This window comes from Neopsephotus bourkii, unplaced genomic scaffold (genome assembly GCF_033783945.1).
Source record: "Neopsephotus bourkii isolate Nb327-2 ecotype Australia unplaced genomic scaffold, CSIRO-AGI_Nbou_v1 NB_1399, whole genome shotgun sequence".
In the NCBI taxonomy this organism is placed as follows: Eukaryota; Metazoa; Chordata; class Aves; order Psittaciformes; family Psittacidae; genus Neopsephotus; species Neopsephotus bourkii.
In genome coordinates, this window is record NW_026901876.1 from 141,445 (window position 1) to 161,115 (window position 19,671).

At 52.6% G+C, this 19,671-nt stretch overlaps 2 protein-coding genes across 4 annotated transcripts; both read left to right on the forward strand.

Moving 5' to 3' along the window:
- The first annotated feature begins 1,651 nt into the window (after positions 1-1,651).
- LOC133220043 (protein-arginine deiminase type-1-like) lies at positions 1,652-12,379 on the forward strand. The gene is made up of 16 exons (XM_061367805.1): positions 1,652-1,775; positions 3,781-3,955; positions 4,413-4,482; positions 5,749-5,810; positions 6,496-6,613; positions 6,702-6,827; positions 7,435-7,610; positions 7,696-7,799; positions 8,108-8,231; positions 8,738-8,845; positions 8,931-9,082; positions 10,510-10,654; positions 10,903-10,996; positions 11,086-11,165; positions 11,677-11,802; positions 11,898-12,379. Exons 1-16 carry the CDS (start codon positions 1,684-1,686, stop codon positions 12,129-12,131), a joined length of 1,986 nt encoding a protein of 661 aa, XP_061223789.1. The 5' UTR covers positions 1,652-1,683; the 3' UTR covers positions 12,132-12,379.
- Positions 12,380-12,906: 527 nt separating this feature from the next.
- Positions 12,907-19,259, forward strand: LOC133220042 (protein-arginine deiminase type-1-like). Of its 3 annotated transcripts, none has more exons than XM_061367801.1 (16): positions 12,908-13,716; positions 15,306-15,486; positions 15,558-15,630; positions 15,704-15,765; positions 15,860-15,977; positions 16,064-16,189; positions 16,441-16,634; positions 16,709-16,812; positions 16,883-16,994; positions 17,072-17,179; positions 17,376-17,524; positions 17,654-17,798; positions 17,878-17,971; positions 18,264-18,343; positions 18,716-18,844; positions 18,923-19,259. In XM_061367801.1, the coding sequence occupies exons 1-16, from the start codon at positions 13,625-13,627 to the stop codon at positions 19,154-19,156; spliced, it is 2,001 nt and encodes a 666-aa protein (XP_061223785.1). In that variant the 5' UTR covers positions 12,908-13,624; the 3' UTR covers positions 19,157-19,259. The 3 variants fall into 3 exon arrangements, with proteins under 3 accessions (XP_061223787.1, XP_061223785.1, XP_061223786.1); XM_061367802.1 differs by having other exon boundaries at positions 12,935-13,716; positions 16,456-16,634; XM_061367803.1 differs by lacking the exon at positions 18,923-19,259 and having other exon boundaries at positions 12,907-13,716; positions 18,236-18,343; positions 18,716-18,839.
- The last annotated feature ends 412 nt before the right edge of the window (positions 19,260-19,671 follow it).

Genomic DNA, 19,671 nt, shown 5'->3' on the forward strand with positions numbered 1-19,671 from the left:
TCCCACTTGCAGCTCTCTTTGGTAGAGATGCTGCCATGGCCGGACTCTTCCTGAGGGGATGCAGGTAGCTCCTCACCCACTGTGCTGGCTCTGCTTCACCCCAGAAGGGTCTTAAGAATGAAGCAGAGGCATGTGTGAAGGCTCATGTGTTTATGGGGTGTGTGAAGGCTCATTCACTCCTAGTATAGCTTGAGAACCAACAGAATTCCCAACTCTAGGAACATCAGCAGTTTGGCTTGTGCTGGGTTTCAGGAAATGGGTTTTTATCTTAATCTCAAGTAAGGATTGGTTCTGGAGGGCCTGGAAATGCCACTCTTGTTCCCCACTAGAGCATCCTGGCAGGCTCCCAGTGCTATTAAAGCTGTTCTCGTGTTTGAGACACGGTGCTGAGTTTGTTTTCCTGCTGCAATTAAAGGTGGAAGGAACCCTTTAATGTAGACAGGAGATGTTTAAAGCAGGTGGTTTGATCTCACAGGGGGTGGCTGCTCCTCTGGCTGAGGACGTGCAGCTCGGTGCAGTGATGGGGACCAGCCCTTCTTGCTCCACTCAGCTCGCCTTGACCTTTTCATCTTCAAGGGGTCCTGCTGCTCATGAAAGTGTGATTCTCCTGGCTCCAGCTCTCTTGGGCCCATTGCATCACTGACGTGACCATGTCACTCCGTGTCCTCCTTGCTATGAGGATGAACCTTGCAGTGATGGGGTTGTTGGTGTGTTCTCCATCCCTGTGTTGCCTTTTCCCTCCATCTTTGCTGCTGCACCACCTCTGAGTTCAGTGAAGACCTCTTTCCTGGCTTCAGCAAGATTAATTCCATGTGGTTTCCTTCTTCACAGGCAGGAAAAGCCTCCTGGGATGGCCTGGAGAGAGATGCCTATCTTCTCTTCCAGCCATAGGGATGTTTCCCGTGGGAGCTTTGCTGCCTGCCCCAAAAACCCCAATACCCCTCAAACACGAGGTCCAAACAAAACACTGTGGACTTTTAATTTCCACTGAAAGGCTCTTGTTGTGTTGTTGTTTGTTGTTTGTTGTTTTCCCCTTCCCTGCCTGCCAAATAACCAGTTTTCCCTGCACTCGTTTCTGCCCGTCGTGCTCTCAGGAGTTCTGATGATGAGAAGGACCGACCTGAACAAACATTTCCTTTTGTTAGGCTTTATTCAGGTATTGCCCTAATGGGATAACTGAGGCCGTGAGTCAACTGCAGAGCGGCCAGATGGAAAATTTGGGTTGTTTTAAGGAAAACGCTTTATATTAATGATAGCATGTATTGTAATAACCCTAAACAACCATATTGCACTCCAGGAGGAGTGGAAATGTTTAATGCATTAAGCTTTGGAGTCCTTATATGGAGCTGTAAGGGAATAAAAAGGTGAGAATAAACCCCCATGCTGAGCATCCCAGGGCAGGGCTGGGTGTCACCCACCCCGTTCTGCCCCTCTGCTCTGTGTCCCCTCCCCAAAGCTGCCTGTCCCCCCCCCCTCCAGGGGCTGCCTTATCACCTCCATCTCCTTGAGCGGGGCGGCAGCTTGCTGGGTGGCGGAGGTGGAGACATCAGGGTCCCCTGCCTAAACCCCGTCATTGAGGGAAGGAGGAGTTAAATTCCCCTGCCTTTTAATCCAGTCCTGCTGGTTTACCTACCAAGCCAGGCAGCAGCTTCCTTCACATGCGGCCGCAGTCCCCGGCACATCATGCCCCAACGTCATGTCATGCAGATGTCCACCAGCCACGCCACCTATGGCGTCTGCGTGTTGGGTACCGAGGTCTTCCTTGACATGCGCCGGTAAGGCTTGGGATGGGGGGATCCCTATGGTTTTCCATAGGGTTGAGGGTTTGGGGAGAGCCCAGTGGTGTTTTCCCTCTGTTTGGAGGAGAAATGGGTTCTGGGGGGAAAATCAGTGCTCATTTTGAGCCTGCATCATGAGTTCATCCATGGGTTTTGGGAGAGCCCAGTGGTGTTCTTCCTCTGTGTTTGGAGGAGAAATGGGTGCTAGGAGGAAAACTGGAGCTCATTTTGATCTCTCATTACAAGTTCATCCAGGGATGAACTCAAGCTCATTTGTTGCATGGTGGATATATCCCACTGGATCTGGTTTAGGAGATGTCCCATGGGAAGCTGGATCTGGTTTAGGATGTCCCATGGGAAGCTGCACCCAAAGAAGGGATGTTGGCTGTGGCACACAGGAGGTGTCAAAGCGTAGCTGAGCCATGATGATTTGCAGTCAAAAGCCCATGCACACCCTGGCTAAGAGAGGTCTATTTCTGGCTTTGAAAACATTGGGCAAGAGCCATTCAAGATGAGCAACTTGGACAGAGCTAAAACGGGGTGAGGAATAAAATGTGTGGCTCAGGCAGAAACAATCCAGCAGCAGCTTGGCATGGCTGAGTTCACCAAAAGAGATTTTTCCAGCATGAAATCTGGGGGTTGCTTTATTGGCCAGATAGGACGCTGTACTTACCCTGCCCTTACACTGTTATTATTTAATAAATCATATTTATAATGATAGAGACTACAGGACAAGCCAGTCGGCATCGCATCCGGGGTAATTACTGGGGTTGTGTGTTGGAGCTGGGCCAGGACGTGCTACTGTCCCCCCAGAGAGCTTTGCATTGAGCTTTAGCTGCCCTAAAATAGTGTTACATTTCCCCTCTAATGGATGGGAATATATAAACCCTATTATTTGCAATTATTTGCCCTGGATTTGGACTTGGAGCAAGCTCAGACCCATTCAAATATGGAACCTGAGCCCCAAAATGGGCTGATTTGGCTCCTTGGTAGAAAATGTGAGGTTTTGTCCAAAAAAGCAGACAGAGGATACTCTTTCAACTAGAAGAAATGGCTCATTTTGTTCCTGAAGAGCAGTGACAAGGGGGAATTTGGTGATGGATGAGTCAAGCTTTGACTGTAGGTTGGGCTGGTTTGGGGCAGATCATGGAGCACAGTGGGAATGCAGTAGTGATGGTGAGGTGTGAAGGCTGTAAAATCAGGACAAATAGATCCAAACTGGAGAAGTCTTGGTGTGCAACAGTGTGCAGGTGGATTTATGACGTTGCATGATGTTCAACACACGGGGCAACAAGCGAGATGACACTTTAATCTCCCCTTACAAGCCACTGCAGGCACCAGGGCTCCCATGCCAAGAGCAGCACCAGGAATAAATCTCTTGTGTGGGTGGTTTTTTGTTCTCACTGTTAAAATTTACCACCCTCTGTCTTTTTGCACTGCTGGCTCCTGATGGCAGACAGGTCGGAGCACTCATGCTCCTGGGATGGAGGTACTGGGCCTGTAATGAGCAGGCAGGCAGCACTTCAAAGGTGAGGGATGTCATGCAGGTGGGGTGCAGGTTCTCCATGCTCGGATTAAGGCTTTGCTCCAGTTTGAGCATCTCTCAGGTCAGGGTATGGTCCTGCAATGCCCATCTCCCTGCACAGCTGACATAAAGAATCATCCTGGCTCTTTGTTGGGGTTTTGTTGTGGGGTGTTGAAATTCTGGGGGTTTTCTTGCTGTTGTGGAGGGAGGTTGGATGCTCAAACTTCAGCAGTTCGCAATCTAGGGCTTAACCACGGCCAGACGTGCTGAAGCTCCAGTGGGAGCTCTGCTTGCTCAACGCCACCACAGAGATAATACATATAAAATCCAGGCGACGCATTTCATCACCCAAAGATGGTTTGAGTCCTTTCCATCCAGTTAAAGCTGGATTTTAATTCCAGGTTCAAGGATTTGGCTCCACAGAGGAGAACAGGAGGGACAACTTGGTCTCTAACCCCACACTGCTCTCTGTTTCAGATCTACCCCCAAAGATGCCGCGTCATTTGAAGTCCATGCCACCTCCGCGGTTACGGTCCACATCATCCACAGCCCCATGACAAAACCTATGATTAACTCCAGATGGCCCCTGGATCCCGATATAGAGGTCATAGTGACCATTGATGTCATCAGCAGGACTGTCAATGACAATAAGGTTAGTTGTTTTTCATTCACTAAAACTTAAAACTTAAGTCAGGCTTCCTAGGAAAGAAAGGAGGATTATGGGAAGGCTCAAGAACTTCTGAGTAGTGCTAACATCATGCTTATTTTCAAAGGAAAACCCTCAAATTTAAACAGAATTGTGTAATTAGTGTGTCCAAAAAATGAAACTAAGAAGGAGAAGGAGATCACGTTTCACGATTGCAAAAGCTGCTGCCAGAAACCTTGTGCCAGGCAGTGAAAAATACTCCAACCTTGGCTTTTTCTGTGCCTGTTTTTGTGCTGAAGCAGGCAGAAATGGTTCAGTTGAACTATGATTAATGGAGAATGGCTTGGATGAACCCTCCAAGAGCTGGTTGTATAGCGTTGGTTGGTCAACCCAATGAGTGGAAAGACCTACTCAGCATGACGGGACATGGGACTTGGGTCATGATCTGGTGGTGTCTTCACAGGTTAAGATTTCATACTACGGATGGGAAGACAATGAGCTTTCAGTGGCTTGGTTGTACCTCACCTGCGTAGGTAGGTATTACAGCATCGCTTGTTCAAACCCAGCCACACTTTTGGATGCCAAGATCTAGTTGGGTTCCTGGGATGGGAGTTAAGTGGGGGGCGCGGGCTGCCCATCTGTGATGTGCAATGAAGGGTTTGGGTGTTGACTGATGCTGACAAGCAAGAGGGAAATAATTAAAAAGCTATTATGCTGCCTTACATGGTGCAAAAGAGACAGAGGCTGGGCCATGTCCCCACCCAGTGCACACACCAAGCATCCTCCTCTGCTTGCCAGCACCATTGCGTTAGCAGAAGAGGAGCCAAAGGAGACCATCTCCCCCAGCTTTGCCTGGTGTCCTCCTCCTCGACCTCTGTTGCAGTTAGGGGAGAGGAATAGGCACCAAAGTGTAGTTGTCTGACCTATTTTAGAAGTTTAGGATAGAGATGAATCATTCCCTTGAAATGCCTATTTTCCTCTGTGACTACAAAGAGAGTCTAGACAACCAGTCTGGATACAGAGCCTTACACTTGGATTCATTAATTACCCTAAACTTGGGATTTTCACATGACAGACAGACCTGTGTCCTGAAGTCATGCATATGCACCCAAAGATGGTTTCCCACGTCCCACGACTGATGGGCTCATCTAGAGCCACCGCTGTCTGCAGAGCTTCTGCCTGATAAATGCTCTTTGCTTGCTTAGATGTTGAGATGCATTTCCAGGTTCTGTGTCCTCCTCTCTGTATCAAGGATAAAGACAATCTCAGTTTCCATGCCTGTGTTTTGCACATACTATAGAGCCCATTTGGAGGAATTTCTCTATTAAGATAAGCTTAATACAGATTTAGGTAGGGTTTGGATGAGGTTGCTGCAGGTAAACCTCTACTTTGTTGCAGCAGAGGCAGAGATTTGGGGCAAGAAGAGCTGTCTAAAGAAAAGTTCTTCTCAAACATTGCATCAAGCTGTCATGTCTTCACCATGTTTTGGGTTCACGAAAAACGCTACAGTCAATATGAAATTGGTGAAAACACAAAATATGCCATGAACTGGGTATATCCCTGCTGGTGAAACAAGATGCATGAAGACAGCTGGCAATAAAAGGGGAAAAGCCATGAAAAAGCCATCAGGTTGGCTTCTCTATCGGCAATTTGACTTTCCTATCAGCATTTTGGACACAGGTCTGGAGCAGATTTGGGGTGTGAAGGTGGGATTGCTGTTGCTGATTCCAAGGATGAAGCAAAATGCCACCAAAAGCTCATTCCCCTGCCAATGTCTTCGTTCTCTCTTGATATTTCAGATGTATCCCTGGACGTGGACTTGAGCCGTAGTGGCAGAGTGAAGAGCAAAGGAAAGGACAAGGTAATGAGAAGCTTTGCTGTAAGCAACGTGTGGAGGGTCAGTGCTGGGTGTACCCATTTGCAGCCTCTTTCCTACCAACCTCCAGGAGGGAGATGGACTTGTCTGGTGTCTGAATTAGGGGAAATAACCTCACAAATGCTCAACCTAAACATTGAGGAGGAAAAGATTATTTTCTTACTCCATAATCTCCTACATTGCCAATCCAGCCCCAGGGATCATGTACAAGAGAACAGTCTGCTTTTTTCCTTTTCTTCTTCTTCCTTTTTGAACTTGAAACATGCCACTAAATGAGTCACCTGCAACTTTAGCAGAGCTTTCCCCCTTTGGCAACAGATCTGCATCTGCCCCAGCACTTGCACCCGGGTAATTACCTGCAGCCCAATCAGCACCAAATTCTGCATCAGATGAGATGCATTTCTAGAAACGGCACAGTGTCCGTATGAGGCCTGGAAGGTACTTTCTGGCTTGTTAGAAGATAAGATCTGTTTGAAACAGTCTGCTGGCCCTACTAGAATCTGAGATTAGGAACTTCAGTGGCTCGAAAGCATCACTACTGTCTCCCCACCAGCCTTGACCGCATGTTGTGGGTTGGCCTCCAAGCATGACTGCGGTGGTGGGGTTTTCCCATCCCTGCTTGTGATGGGGGAAATCTAACTTCCATCCCCTTTGGGTGTTTCTCCTCCAGGCCAAGTGGACGTGGGGTCCGAATGGGCAAGGTGCTGTGCTGCTGGTCAACTGCGACCGGGACAGCCCTGGGGCGGTGGGGATGGACAGTGGTCAGGCAGCCATACGGACCACTGCAGGTAGGGTGTGATATGCAGGGCTCAATGGGATGTTTCCCCCTTGCAAGACCTCCATGGTCTCTGTCTTCATCCTTCCCTCTCAATGCAGATCTTCAGGACATGTCTGTCATGCTGCTGCGGACTCAAGGTCCCAGTGCTATCTTTGCTGACTACCAGGTGGTTCTGCACGTCCCTGAGTCAGATGCAGATAAAGTGAGAGTTTTCCATGCTATCCGTAAGTATTTCTTCCTTCCTTGCCAGATATCCCTGTAGATATCCTAGATATCCCAGACCCTGAGGCAGACAAACCCTGAGGCTAAGGCCTTGGCACCTCCAACTGCTGGAAACACTCGTGTACTCCCAAAGCAGTTGTAGAAGATGGGGTTATATGGGAAAAAGGGTTTAAAAAAGCTTTTCTCAAAGACCTTGCTGAGATTTTGACATTCCCACGGGGTGGATAACTCCCACGTGGCTCCCGGCATCTTTTTGGCTTGGGCAATGACCCAGCCACCAAAGCAGCCCATCTCGTCAGGCAGCACCTTTTGACTTTGAACACCCCGGCAGCTGTATCCCCAGCAGCTCCCTGCCGAAAATCAGGTCAGGGAACCCAAGTGTATCATTAGATGCTTAACTCGAGCCATGCACCTTGAAAGGGTTGGACCTGAGGGTATAGAGTCCTCTTTGTACAAGAAAGATCAAGTGTGTTCCCCAGAGAAGAAGAGACACACCCACTCCTCTGCAAACCATGCTGGCATCAGCCACCTCCTTGCTGGTGCCTCCTTCCAGTCTGGTGGACAGGTTGGTCACCCCATTTTGGGTTGGGTATTTCGGTGTTTCTCCAGGGACTGACGCACGCCCCCAGTACATATCCGTGTTGGGGCCGGACAGGCTCTCCTACGTGCTGGACCACTTTGGCAGTGGAGAGAACACCTTCTACGTTGAAGGGTTGGCTTTCCCCGACAGAGGCTTCTCTGGGTTGGTTTCCTTCAGCGCCAGTTTGCTGGAGGTCCCCCATAAGGTATGTGAGGTTTGCCTCATCTCCTGCCAAGTCCCCTCGTGGTGGGGTTTTAACCATGACTCCTCACTGGTTTTGCCCCTCACAGAATTCACCAGGCACCCCAATTTTCACGGATACGGTGGTTTTCCGCGTGGCACCTTGGATAATGACACCCAATACCCAGCAGCCTACGGAGGTTTTCGTCTGCAGGTAGGAGGGATGTCACCCCACTGCTCTCCTGCTTTGGGGGACTCTTCCAGGAGGAGTTTTCAACCCTTCCTTGCTATGTAGCTGCTGTAGGGTAAACCAGGCTTTATGCGTGTTATACTGGAGGCAGTATTTGGGTAGGGACTGCTGCACCCATTGCAACCCCAAGGAGAAAGGCTGGAGGATGCTCTCTGGGTCTAACCTCGTGCAGGACCAGCACTATTAGGAATGAGGAATGGGCTGCGTGGTTGGAGATTGGGGTTCTTCTCATGATCCTTTATTGCAGCCTTCACTCTTTCCTCTTCCTCCAGCATCCAGCGAGGCTCAGACTCCAATGAAGTCTTTTTGGAAGGACTCAGGGTCCTGCTGAAGAAAGCCAACTGCAAACTGACCATCTGCTCGGAGGTGGAAACCCGGAGTGACCGCTGGATCCAGGTCATCAATTGATGCTTGTAATATTGTAGCACTTCTGGTCCTTTACAGGCTCCTGGGGCATGTAAGGTGCCATCAATGGGGGTGACAGTCCTGGCACGGACTGACTGAGCTGCTGAGGGAAGCACCTAGCTACTAAGAGATGAGCCAGGCAGCCATGGGGAATGCTGCTGGTGGTGGCAACTGGCACAGACAGGGATGTTGCAAGAGGGATCCCATTGCAAGAGAGACTCCATGGGACACTACAGGAGGGACCCAATGAGGGCATTGCAAGAGGGACCCTATTGCAAGACAGACTCCATGGGACATAGACCCAGGGGTGACTTGTGCCAGGCACTGTGGTGTCACCCCCCAGGACAACAAGGCAGATGTTTCTCTTGGTGTTAAGGGCAAGAGTCAGCCTTTGCCAGGTTTGCCCCATTTCCTGCTCCACCCGCGCCACATGCCACACGGAGATGGCTATCACCCTGCCAGGAGCCTTCCTCTTCCTCTTCTTCTTCCCACAACAGGACGAGCTGGAGTTTGGCTATGTGGAAGCGCCACACAAGGTCTTCCCCGTCGTCTTTGACTCACCCAGGAACAGAGGCTTGAAGGATTTTGCTTTTAAAAAGATCCTGGTGTGTTGTTGTGATGCCAACCCCTCCTCCTCCCCACAAAATCCCCCATCCTGGGCATCCCTGTCACTGCTCCCCTCTCCCCCAGGGCCCGGATTTTGGCTACGTGACCCGTGAGCCCCCCGGGAGAGAGATCACCAGCCTCGACTCCTTCGGCAACCTGGATGTCAGCCCTCCAGTGACAGTGCGAGGGAAGGAGTATCCCTTGGGCAGGATCCTGATTGGCAGCCCCCTGCCCTGGTGAGATGGGAGGGGGCTTGAGCCCTTTCTCCCAGGAGGTGGAGAAGCACCAAAAATCCTTGTATGAGAAAGGGTTGGACCACTCAGAGCGAGAATTTGGGGCCAATTTCCATCCAAATGGGAATTTGAGGCCACTTCCCATCAAATCCCAGTTTTACCATGCAGACCACATTGTTATCCCTTAAAAAATCATGCCACATCCCTGATGTTTGCCTCTTCCCAAACTGCTGGTGCATCTGCTTGGATCTTACAGCACTATAAGCATCCAGGTCCTTCATTTTTGTATTTCCTGTTAAAAGGAAAAGCAGGGAAGTCCAGGAAAGGGTAAAACCCTGAATAACTGGAAATTGTTTTGCTCTGGGCAGGCAGTGCTTGGCAGCCCTGCAGCAACAAGAGAACCCTGCAAAATCCTCCACAAAGGAGGTTGTTTTCCCAGAGAAATAACAACGGGGGCCAACCCAGACCAATGAGGTCTGAGGCGGGATAACAAATGGGATGCTGTCATCCCAGCCCCTCTGCAAGCTGGGGTGTTGCTTTGGTTACAGCAAAGGGTAAATGGCCTTTTCCCAGCCTTGCTGGGACTGTAATTATCCCTTATTAGCAGAGGTTTAATTAATGCTTTCCCAGCCTGCTGCTGTCTGTCTAAGAAACATTCGCCCCCGCGCAAAGCGCTGCTGCAGGAGTGAGTTAAGATGCACCAGGACAGGGGATGTTAAACCCAAAGGAGCCTGAGCAGAACAGGGCACAATTGCCTATAGATGTGTTTGACCTAGATATATATGAATACATAATATAGGGATATATTAATACATAATATAAACATAATAATGCATAATAGAGGTATTAAGATGAATATCTGTCTTATTAATATATCTAGGTATTACTATATATATATTAGATATTATATATAATACAAAGATATATTTCTCAGATGAAGAGAAGCTGCGTGGAGACCTCAGAGCAGCTTCCAGTGTCTGAAGGGGGCTGCAAGGATGCTGGAGAGGGACTCTTCATTAGGGACTGCAGTGATAGGACAAGGGGTGATGGGTTCAAACTGAAACAGGGGAAGTTCAGGTTGGAGATGAGGCAGAAGCTCTTCCCTGTGAGGGTGCTGAGGCGCTGGCACAGGGTGCCCAGAGAAGCTGTGGCTGCCCCATCCCTGGCAGTGCTCAAGGCCAGGTTGGACACAGGGGCTTGGAGCAAGCTGCTCTAGGGGAAGGGGTCCCTGCCCATGGCAGGGATTGGAACTGAATGATCTCTATGTCCTTTCCAACCCAAGCCAGCCTGTTATTCTGTGATTCTTCCTTGTGTTTCCCGTAAGAATGGGATGTGCGGATGCACCTTCTCCCCATGGCATGATGTTTGGGGGGTAAATCTCTGGGTGGGGTATGATGGCCCCCTGCTTTCTCCTCCTCTCTCTGCTCCAGGGCCTCTGGCCGGCGGATGTCCAAGGCTGTCAGGGATTTCCTGTATGCCCAGAAAGTGCAGGCACCGGTGGAGGTTTACTCGGAGTGGCTGAGTGTGGGCCACGTGGATGAATTCCTCACCTTCGTCCCAGCCTTTGATAGGAAGGTACCAACCCCTGGAGCCATCCCTGCTCCTGCAAATGCAAATTAAAGGAGCTCTTTTGCAGTTGCTTGTCTTCCCTCCTCCTGCTGCTTGATGCTCCTTCTTTTTGGGGTCACTTCGCTGGATAGCATCCCGTGTAGCCTGTAATGCCTGAGGCTGGCTTTGGGATCTGTGTGGTGTTTGCCAGCAGGGTGGTGGGATAAACTATGTCACCAACAGCAAAGTGATGACTCCCAGACTCCCTCCCACAGGGTTTCAGGCTCCTTTTGGCCAGCCCCAATGCCTGCTACAAGCTCTTCAAGGAGAAGCAGAGGCAGGGCCATGGTGAAGCTACACTATTTGTTGGTAAGGATTTGAGTATCCCTGTGGTGCAGTGGGGACCAGCAGCATCCCTTCCTGATGTCCCTAACCTCTCTTCTGCTATCCCCATGCAGGGATGAGGAATGCTGAGAGGAAAAGCATCGATGAGATCCTGGCAGATGAGGCATTGAAGAATGACAACAGGCACGTGCAGGTGGGTCTCTGCGGCTGTGGATTTGGGTGCATTTGCTCTCTCCATGCTTGCTTGTTGCTGCCGGGTAATTTCTGGATCCAGGGAGCATTTTGGGAGATCCTGGGGAATAGCAAGAAACTGGTTCATGAGTTACACCATGCTGTGTGAAAGCAGGCAGGCAAGAAGAGCAGCCGTGAAGGAGCAGGCACCTTTGGGTGCTGGGTCATCCCAAGCTCGTTGTCCCAGTGGGAGATTATAGAATCATAGCATAGTTTGGGTTGGAAGACACTTACAAAGGTCATCTGGTCCAGCCCTGCTGCAAGGGGAAGAGACATCTTTAACTAGATCATGGGAGATGCCCCAGGTGACTGCAGAGATGTCAAAACCAACAGAAAAAGAGGTTCCTTGTGTTGGGAATGGGTTGAGCAGTGGGATGCAATGGAGCAAGTGAGGATCCAAACAGGATGCAGTGGGGCACACAGGGATCCATGCACAGCCAGGGTTGGCAATTCCAGGTCCCCTCTCTCCACAGCGCTGCATTGACTGGAACCGTGACCTCCTGAAGCAGGAGCTGGGCCTGAGCGAGCAGGACATCGTTGACATTCCCCAGCTCTTCATCCTGAGGGGCTCCCGTGCAGATGCCTTCTTCCCGGACATGGTGAGACCCTGGCACCTCCTCCCCTCTTTTTCCACCCACACCGGATGCAAACACTCCTTTTGGGTGGAAAACACTGGCTTTTGGTCTGGCTGCAGGTGAACATGCTGGTGCTGGGCAGGCATTTGGGCATCCCCAAGCCCTTTGGACCGCAGGTGGGTGGGCAGTGCTGCCTGGAGGAGCGGGTGCGGGCGCTGCTGGAGCCCCTGGGCCTCACCTGCACCTTCATCGATGACTACTTCTCCTACCATGTCCTCTCTGGGGATGTCCACTGTGGCACCAACGTCCGCCGTAAGCCCTTTGCCTTCAAATGGTGGCACATGGTGCCTTGAAGCACCTGGCAAAGGGCCCAGGTCCTGCAACTGGAGCATGAAGGTGCATTTGCTGCATCAAGAGATGCAGCAAAATCAAGGGTTTCACCAATAAAGCTGCATTAACACCAAAGGTGCAGCTCTTCCCTGTCTCCCATCCTTTATCTTCTGCTCTTGGGTTGAAAGTATCGTTTGAAACCTGGCTTTTGTTACGGGAGTGGTGGTTTTATGGGGTAGGGACAGCACTTTTGGAGCATGGTGCATGCAAGTCAGTAAGCTTTGGGGTTTTGAGACCCCATGCTGATGTTAAAGGGTCTCATAGTCCCAAGTTTGTAGCCAATCCCTCCCAAACTCCCCTATATCCACTGAAAATTCACCTCCAGCAGAGGAGACCAGCTCTCCAGCATGACAGGGATGCAGAGCCCCCTCCTTGTGCAAATCCTTTTACACCTTCTCCCTTTGCAGCCACCCCAACTGCTCCTTCTCTCCTTTTCATCACAACCCAAACGCAGCATTTCCCTGTGCCAACCTGGCCCCTCTGCCCTCACCCAGCAGGAGCCAGCACCAGGAACTGGAACCTGCCCCTGCCTGGGTATCACTTAGCCCTGTGCAACCCTGAGGGTTATTATAGGGCTAAAACCACATTTTTTTGGGGGGCTATTTCTTTCCAAAGCAGTACTTTTTTGAGGTGTGAAAGCACAGCTGCACCAACTGCTGTGACGCCACAAGTGATGGAGAGGGAAATGCTCCTCAAAAAAGGTCATACATCCCGCTTTACACCCCTCTTTTTGCCCCAAAGATGATTTCTAACACCATTTTCCCTGCATTTATGGCTCTGCTGTGTTTCCCCTGCCCCAAAGGAGTGCTATTGAATTCCAGCAGCGCATGACCCTGCAGGAGTTGGTGGGGGACAGCTGCATCCACAAAGGGCATCCCACGCCGGTACAAGGCTTCCATGAAAACAAAGGCGATTAATGCTGTGGCTGTCCCCACTGCAGGTGACTTACCCACCCCTGGCCCATGCAGCACCCAGGGGACGGGGCAAGCACCCAGCTTGCACCTTCCACCCTCCCTAGAACAAGAATTGAAGCCACATTTCCCAGCTAAGCAAATGCAACCCTTCAGGAAGGGAAATAAAACCCCACCGAGCCCGGTGCTGGCACGGCCCCAGCTCAGCTCCTGTGTCACACTGAATATTTTACAGCGTGGGTTTATGGGTGGTTGGTCACATCAGTGTCTCTTTGTGCTGAGGGGGGAGAAAAACACACCCCCGAGGTTCTTATGAAAGCACCCCCCCTCTTGTGGGTGTCTTGGGGTGCTTTTCCCCCCAGCACTGATTCATGCTCCATCACCGGGAAGCACGGCCGGGCATCGCTCACACCCAGCCCTGAGGCTGAAAGCCTGGAGGTGGGATTAAGCCAGGCTTTGGTTGATCTCCTCCCAGCAGCCAGGCTTTATAAATCCCCTCGTGCCACCCGTCCCAGCACCCAAGGGTGCCCCAGGGGCCTGCCAGCATGGTGCAGCAGCGCCGCGTCCAGCTTTCCACCCAGCGTCCCACCAGCACCGTCTGCGTGCTGGGCACCGAGCTCTCCCTGGATGTCTGCGGGTAAGCTGGGAACGGGGAAACACATTAAAAACCTTTTGCTTTTATCCCATTAATCAAGCTGATAAATCAGCTCAGGGCAAGGTGGGGGGGATGCTGCACTGCTTGGGGTGTTTTTCGCAGGGAATGCTGAGCTCTGGGAGGACAGGGATGCTCAGAATTGCGATGCATCCACCAACAGTGACCCCTCCAAGGGGGATTTTGGGGTGCAAACCTCCCCGGGAGCTTTAAGTGATGCCTCGAGCTCAGTTTCACATCCCAGCCCCGGGGCCTCCTGCAATAAGGAATTATTTCCCTGTTTCTGGGGAACATGGGGTGAAACCACAGTGGAGCTGCTGGCCGGGGTGTCACCTCCCGGCACTGGGTGTTTCAGCTGCCTCACTGGCTCCAGCCCAAGTTCAAGTGCTTTTCAGCAGCCGGCTTTGCTTTTTGTTTCCTTAAAGCCCTGCCCCAGCTTCCTCAAAGCCCAATTTGAGGTTTGAATTTTCCTCTAACACATCCAAACCCACCGCGCCGCCGCTGCTGACAGCTTCCCATCCTCTCCCGCTGCCCCTGCGGTGGGTTTTGCCATGCTTCCCTCCTCATGGGTCAGGATTTATGCTCCTTGGCCCATCGCCCGTGGTCTCTTGCACCGGGGAGGAGCCATGCGAGCTGCAGCCTGCGTGGCCATGCAGCGTTGCTTTGCTCTTAAGGGGATGCAACTGGTCAGGGCATGGAAATGTGACTATTTGAAAAGGCCAATGCCATAAAAACCAACTCCCAAACAGCTCCATATTGCTGCAATGGGAAACTACAGGATTTGTTGGAATTGCATTGGAAGTTGTTGTTGCATTTGATGCAGTTGAATACTGCAAGGTCCTGTGTGAGTTGCAGGGTTTGTTGCAATGCGTATTGTGGGATTTATTGCTCCTCCAGGATTTGTTGCCTCCAGCAGGATTTGCTGTAATCCCCTTTGCTGGGATTTGTTGCAGTTGCCTTTTGTGGGATTTGTTGTAATCACGTTCCGTAGGATTGGGTGCATATTGAAGGACCTGGAGCACCTGCCTGTTGCAGGATGGGTTGTGTGTTGAAGGACTGGTTGCAGTTGTGCTTTGCATGACTTGTTGCCATTGCACATTGCAGGATCTGCTGCTTATTGAAGGGTTTCATAGAGTCATAGAATACAGACTGGTTTGGGCTGAAGGGACCTTAAAGCTCATCCATTCCCAACCCCTGCCAGGGGCAGGGACCCCTTCCACTGGAGCAGCTTGCTCCAAGCCCCTGTGTCCAACCTGGCCTTGAGCACTGCCAGGGATGGGGCAGCCACAGCTTCTCTGGGCACCCTGTGCCAGCGCCTCAGCACCCTCACAGGGAAGAGCTTCTGCCTAAGAGCTCAGCTCAGTCTCCCCTCGGGCAGGTTCAAGCCATTCCCCTTGGCCTGTCCCTACAGGCCCTTGTCCCAAGCCCCTCTCCAATGGTTACCCTGTGGGATTCCTCACCTAGTGCAGTATTTCCTGCTTGTGGCAGGATTTGCATCACCTGCAGACGGTCGCACACTGCAGCATTCCCTCAGTGCCCCATCTGGGGCTCTCACTTTGCCTTTCCCTTCCCAGATCCGCACCCAAAGATGCCGTCACCTTCCACGTGCAGGGAACACCAGGAGTGAAGGTCTATGTGGTGCATGATACACAGAGCGTCAAGATGCCCTCCACCGTGAGCCGCTGGCCCCTGGCTGCTGGTGCCGAGGTGCTGCTGTCCATGGATGCTCTCAGCAAGGATGTGGGTGATGAAAAGGTGGGTGCTGGTGCCCCTGCAGGATTCGGCCCTGCTTTGCATCATGCTGAGCATCATGCTCCTTGTTGCAGGTCAGGATTTCCTATTTCGGGGAGGCCGGCGGGGTGCCCGTGGGCAGAGCCATGCTGTACCTCACCTGCGTGGGTAAGTGAGCGTGGGGAGCCCCAAACCGCGGTGCTGGTGGGGCTGTGCCCCCTCAGCACCCCTCTCCCTGCAGAGGTCTCGCTGGATGCCGACACCACCCGCGGTGGGACGGTGAGCAGGACGCTGCTGGATAAGGTACGAAGAGGGCTGGGAGCCCCCAAGGACCGCTGTGGGATGGGGAATGTGGTGACTGATCCCCCCAGCCCTGCTTTGCCCATCCCTTCCCCAGGCAACGTGGACATGGGGTCCTGATGGACACGGGGCCATCCTGCTGGTGAACTGCGACCGAGATGATCCCACAGCCAAGATGCTGGATAACAGCGACACCGCCATCCGCTCTTACGATGGTACCAGCACATCCCATGAAACAAACCTCCTTTTCCTACTTTTTGCCCCCCAGATTTCCCTTTCTTACACCCCTTCCCAACCCCAGACCTGAAGGACATGTCACAGATGGTGCTGCGCACCCGAGGGCCCCGCACCATCTTCACCGGCCACCGCCTCGTCCTCCATGTGGATTACAGTGATGCTGATAAAGTCGGTGTTTTCTACGGCGGCAGTGAGTGCCCAACACTGGGGTTTGGGGAGGGGAAACACCCCTAATTATTGGGGTTCAAGCAAAATCCTTGCAGCAGAGCAGGTACCACTTCTGCAGCTTTCATCCTACATCCCACACTGGAGTTTGTCTGATGCACAGGGTGATGCTCCCCACTGTGCATGCTCCATGGGATCAGATACACCCTTTGGGGAAGGTTTTAGCAAGGAAAATAGTGCTACAACGATTAGGAAAGGAGGTTCAGCTGCTTAAAGGGGTTGTACCCACAGACAGTGTTGCACTGGAGGAGTACAAGCACGTCCTGGGGGGCTCAAAGCTCGCCTACACCATCAAACCCAGCCGGCATCAGGAGGAGAGCATCTTCTACGTGGAGGGACTCGCCTTCCCTGATGTTGGCTTTGCAGGGCTGGTGGCTTTCCACGTCACGCTGCTGGAGAGCCCAGAGAAGGTACCAGCAGTGGTGGGGCTGGGCTGAGCCATGCTGGAGGCAGCAGAGCCCAAACGCTGTCCCTCTGCCATCAGGGGCTGCTGGAGACTCCCATTTTCACGGACACCGTGGTATTCCGCATGGCTCCGTGGATCATGACCCCCAACACCGCAGCACCTCTGGAGGTCTTTGTCTGCAGGTGGGTGCTGGGTGGGTGGCCGCATCCTGCCTGATGCTGGATCAATCCTATGTCCTCTCTCCCTTCCCAGTGTGGACAATAATGAGGATTTCGTGGCTGCTGTGGGTGCTGTGGCCGAGAAAGCCAAGTGCCCGCTCACCGTGTGCCCTCCGCTGGAGAACCGCCAGGACCGCTGGATCCAGGTGGGTGCAGGATGATGCCCAGCCCCAGCCCCACTGCAGCAGCTCCTGCCCACCTTCTCCATCCCTTCCTTCTCCAGGATGAAGTTGAATTTGGCTACGTGCAAGCTCCCCACAAGACCTTCCCTGTCGTCTTTGACTCGCCCCGTGACCGGGGGCTGAAGGATTTCCCTGTCAAGAGCATCCTGGTACCTGATCCCTTCCTTCTTCCTTCCCAGAATGCATAAAGCTTTGCAAATCCATAAAAAAAAAGTGACAAATCTCGATTTTTCTGGCACTTTTGGGAAGGGAAGAGCCAGCACAGAGAATGATTTGGGAATGATGCACTTTGGATGCTTACAGACCTTTCCTTTTAACCTTTGTCACCTTTTTCCCCCTATCCAGGGCCCTGATTTTGGTTACGTGGCCCGGCAAGCACCAGAGGGTTCTTCCAGCCTGGATTCCTTTGGGAATTTGGAGGTGAGCCCACCCGTGACAGTGCAGGGCAAGGAGTACCCCTTGGGCCGCATCCTGATCGGCAGCAGCTTCCCCAGGTGAGGTGCAGGTCAAAGCAAAGGAAAAACACCCTCCAAAAAGACTTTTATGGACCATTTGAGGTTGGATACAAGCAGAGCATCCCCTTGGGCACCCCAAAATGTCACCTCCCTCCTTGTGGCCCCCAGGTTCGGTGGCAGGAGGATGGCAAAGGCTGTCAAGGACTTCCTCACTGCACAGAAGGTGCAGGCGCCGGTGGAGCTGTTCTCGGACTGGCTCGCTGTTGGCCATGTGGATGAGTTCCTCAGCTTTGTCCCTGCGCCCGATCGGAAGGTAACGAGTCCCATGATGGGGAAGAAGTGGGGTGGAACCTTTATATCCCCCCCCAACCTCATCCCTTCTCCCTCCTCAGGGTTTTCGGCTGCTCCTGGCCAGCCCCAGCGCCTGCTACCAGCTCCTCAAGGAGAAGCAAGAGGAGGGATTCGGCGAGGCAGCGATGTTCCATGGTAGGGGGGGATGGAGAATAGGACTCGGTGGGTTCATTTTCCCCTTTTTCCTGCAATGTGCAGTGAGATGGGTGGATGCACAACCCCCTCAAGCCCATCTGATGGGTGGGAAGTGCTGCCAGCAGCAAGGATGGGGGCAGAACTGAGTCTAAAGCTGCACAGATTTGATGTCCTGGGTTGGGATGGAGCTCACTGCAGTGACCCTGAAACGGGGGGAGCTTTTGGATGAGAGCTGGGAGTCTCATCCCAAATGTGTTGGGGGAGGAATTCCTGCCCAGTTGTTGTACTGCAGGGCTGGAAGGGGTGCCCAGGACAACCATAACCGAGATCCTGGCTGACGAAGGGCTCCGGAAATTCAATGGTTATGTGCAGGTGAGGAAGGGGAGCAGGGTCCTCCTTTCCACCCATCCCTATCTCCCTCTGTGTCCTCGCATCCCTCTGTCCATGCTTTCATTCTTCCCTCCATCTACCCATCCTTCCATCCATCTCTCCATCCCCTCATTCCTTATTGTCCATCCCTCTGTCCCTCCATCATCCCATCCCTTCTTCTCTCCGCCTCTCCATTCCTCCACCTGTTGCTATGTCCATCCTTCCAACCCTGTATCCCTCCATCTGTCCATCCATCATCCATCCATCCATCCATCCATCCATCCATCTTCTCTCTTCCTCCATCTATCCCTCTGTTCATCCCTTCCTCTTTCCACCCATTCCTCCCTCCACCTCTCCATCCCTCCCTCCCATCAGAGCTGCATCAACTGGAACAGGGACATCCTGAAGCAGTCACTGGGCCTGTCCGAGCCGGACATCCTCGACATTCCCCAGCTCTTCCGAGGTGACACTGCCCATGGCGCTGAAGCTTTCTTCCCAGACATGGTGAGACCCTCAGCACCCTCCTCTCTGCTGCAAACACCCCTTTTGGGTGGAAAACACTGGCTTTTGGTCTGGCTGCAGGTGAACATGCTGGTGCTGGGCAGGCACTTGGGCATCCCCAAGCCCTTTGGACCGCAGGTGGGTGGGCAGTGCTGCCTGGAGGAGCGGGTGCGGGCGCTGCTGGAGCCCCTGGGCCTCACCTGCACCTTCATCGATGACTACTTCTCCTACCATGTCCTCTCTGGGGAGGTCCATTGCGGCACCAACGTCCGCCGTAAGCCCTTTGCCTTCAAATGGTGGCACATGGTGCCTTGAGGTGGCTTCAGCCCCCGCATCCCCGTCCCCATCCCACAAGTGCCTTCAGTGGTGGTGGCCGTCGGCCTGTCCGAAATAAAGCAGGGCTGCAGGTTTCTCCTCTTGCTGGTGCAGGGTTTGCAGCTGGGGCCTCAAGGGGAAGGGGTGCTCCTGGGGTGACTCTTGGTGGTGGTGCAGCACGTGGGCATCGCGCTCCCCGCACAGCCAGGAAGTGAGGATGGTTAAAGGGGGAGAGTGGGGTTATGGTGCCCTGGGTGCTGCTATGGTGGTGCAGGTGCAGAGTGCACATGGGTATGTCCCAGAACACGTGTGCAAAGCTGTGTGCATGCCAGGAACGTGGATGTACAGAGTGCACACCCATGGGTGCACAAAACCATGGTCATGCACCAAAAAGCATGCGCATGGGTGCACAAAACCATGTTCATGCAGAAATGCACGTCCATGGGTGCACAAAACCATGTTCATGCACCAAAAAGCGTGTTCATGGTGCACAAAACCATGTTCATGCAGAAATA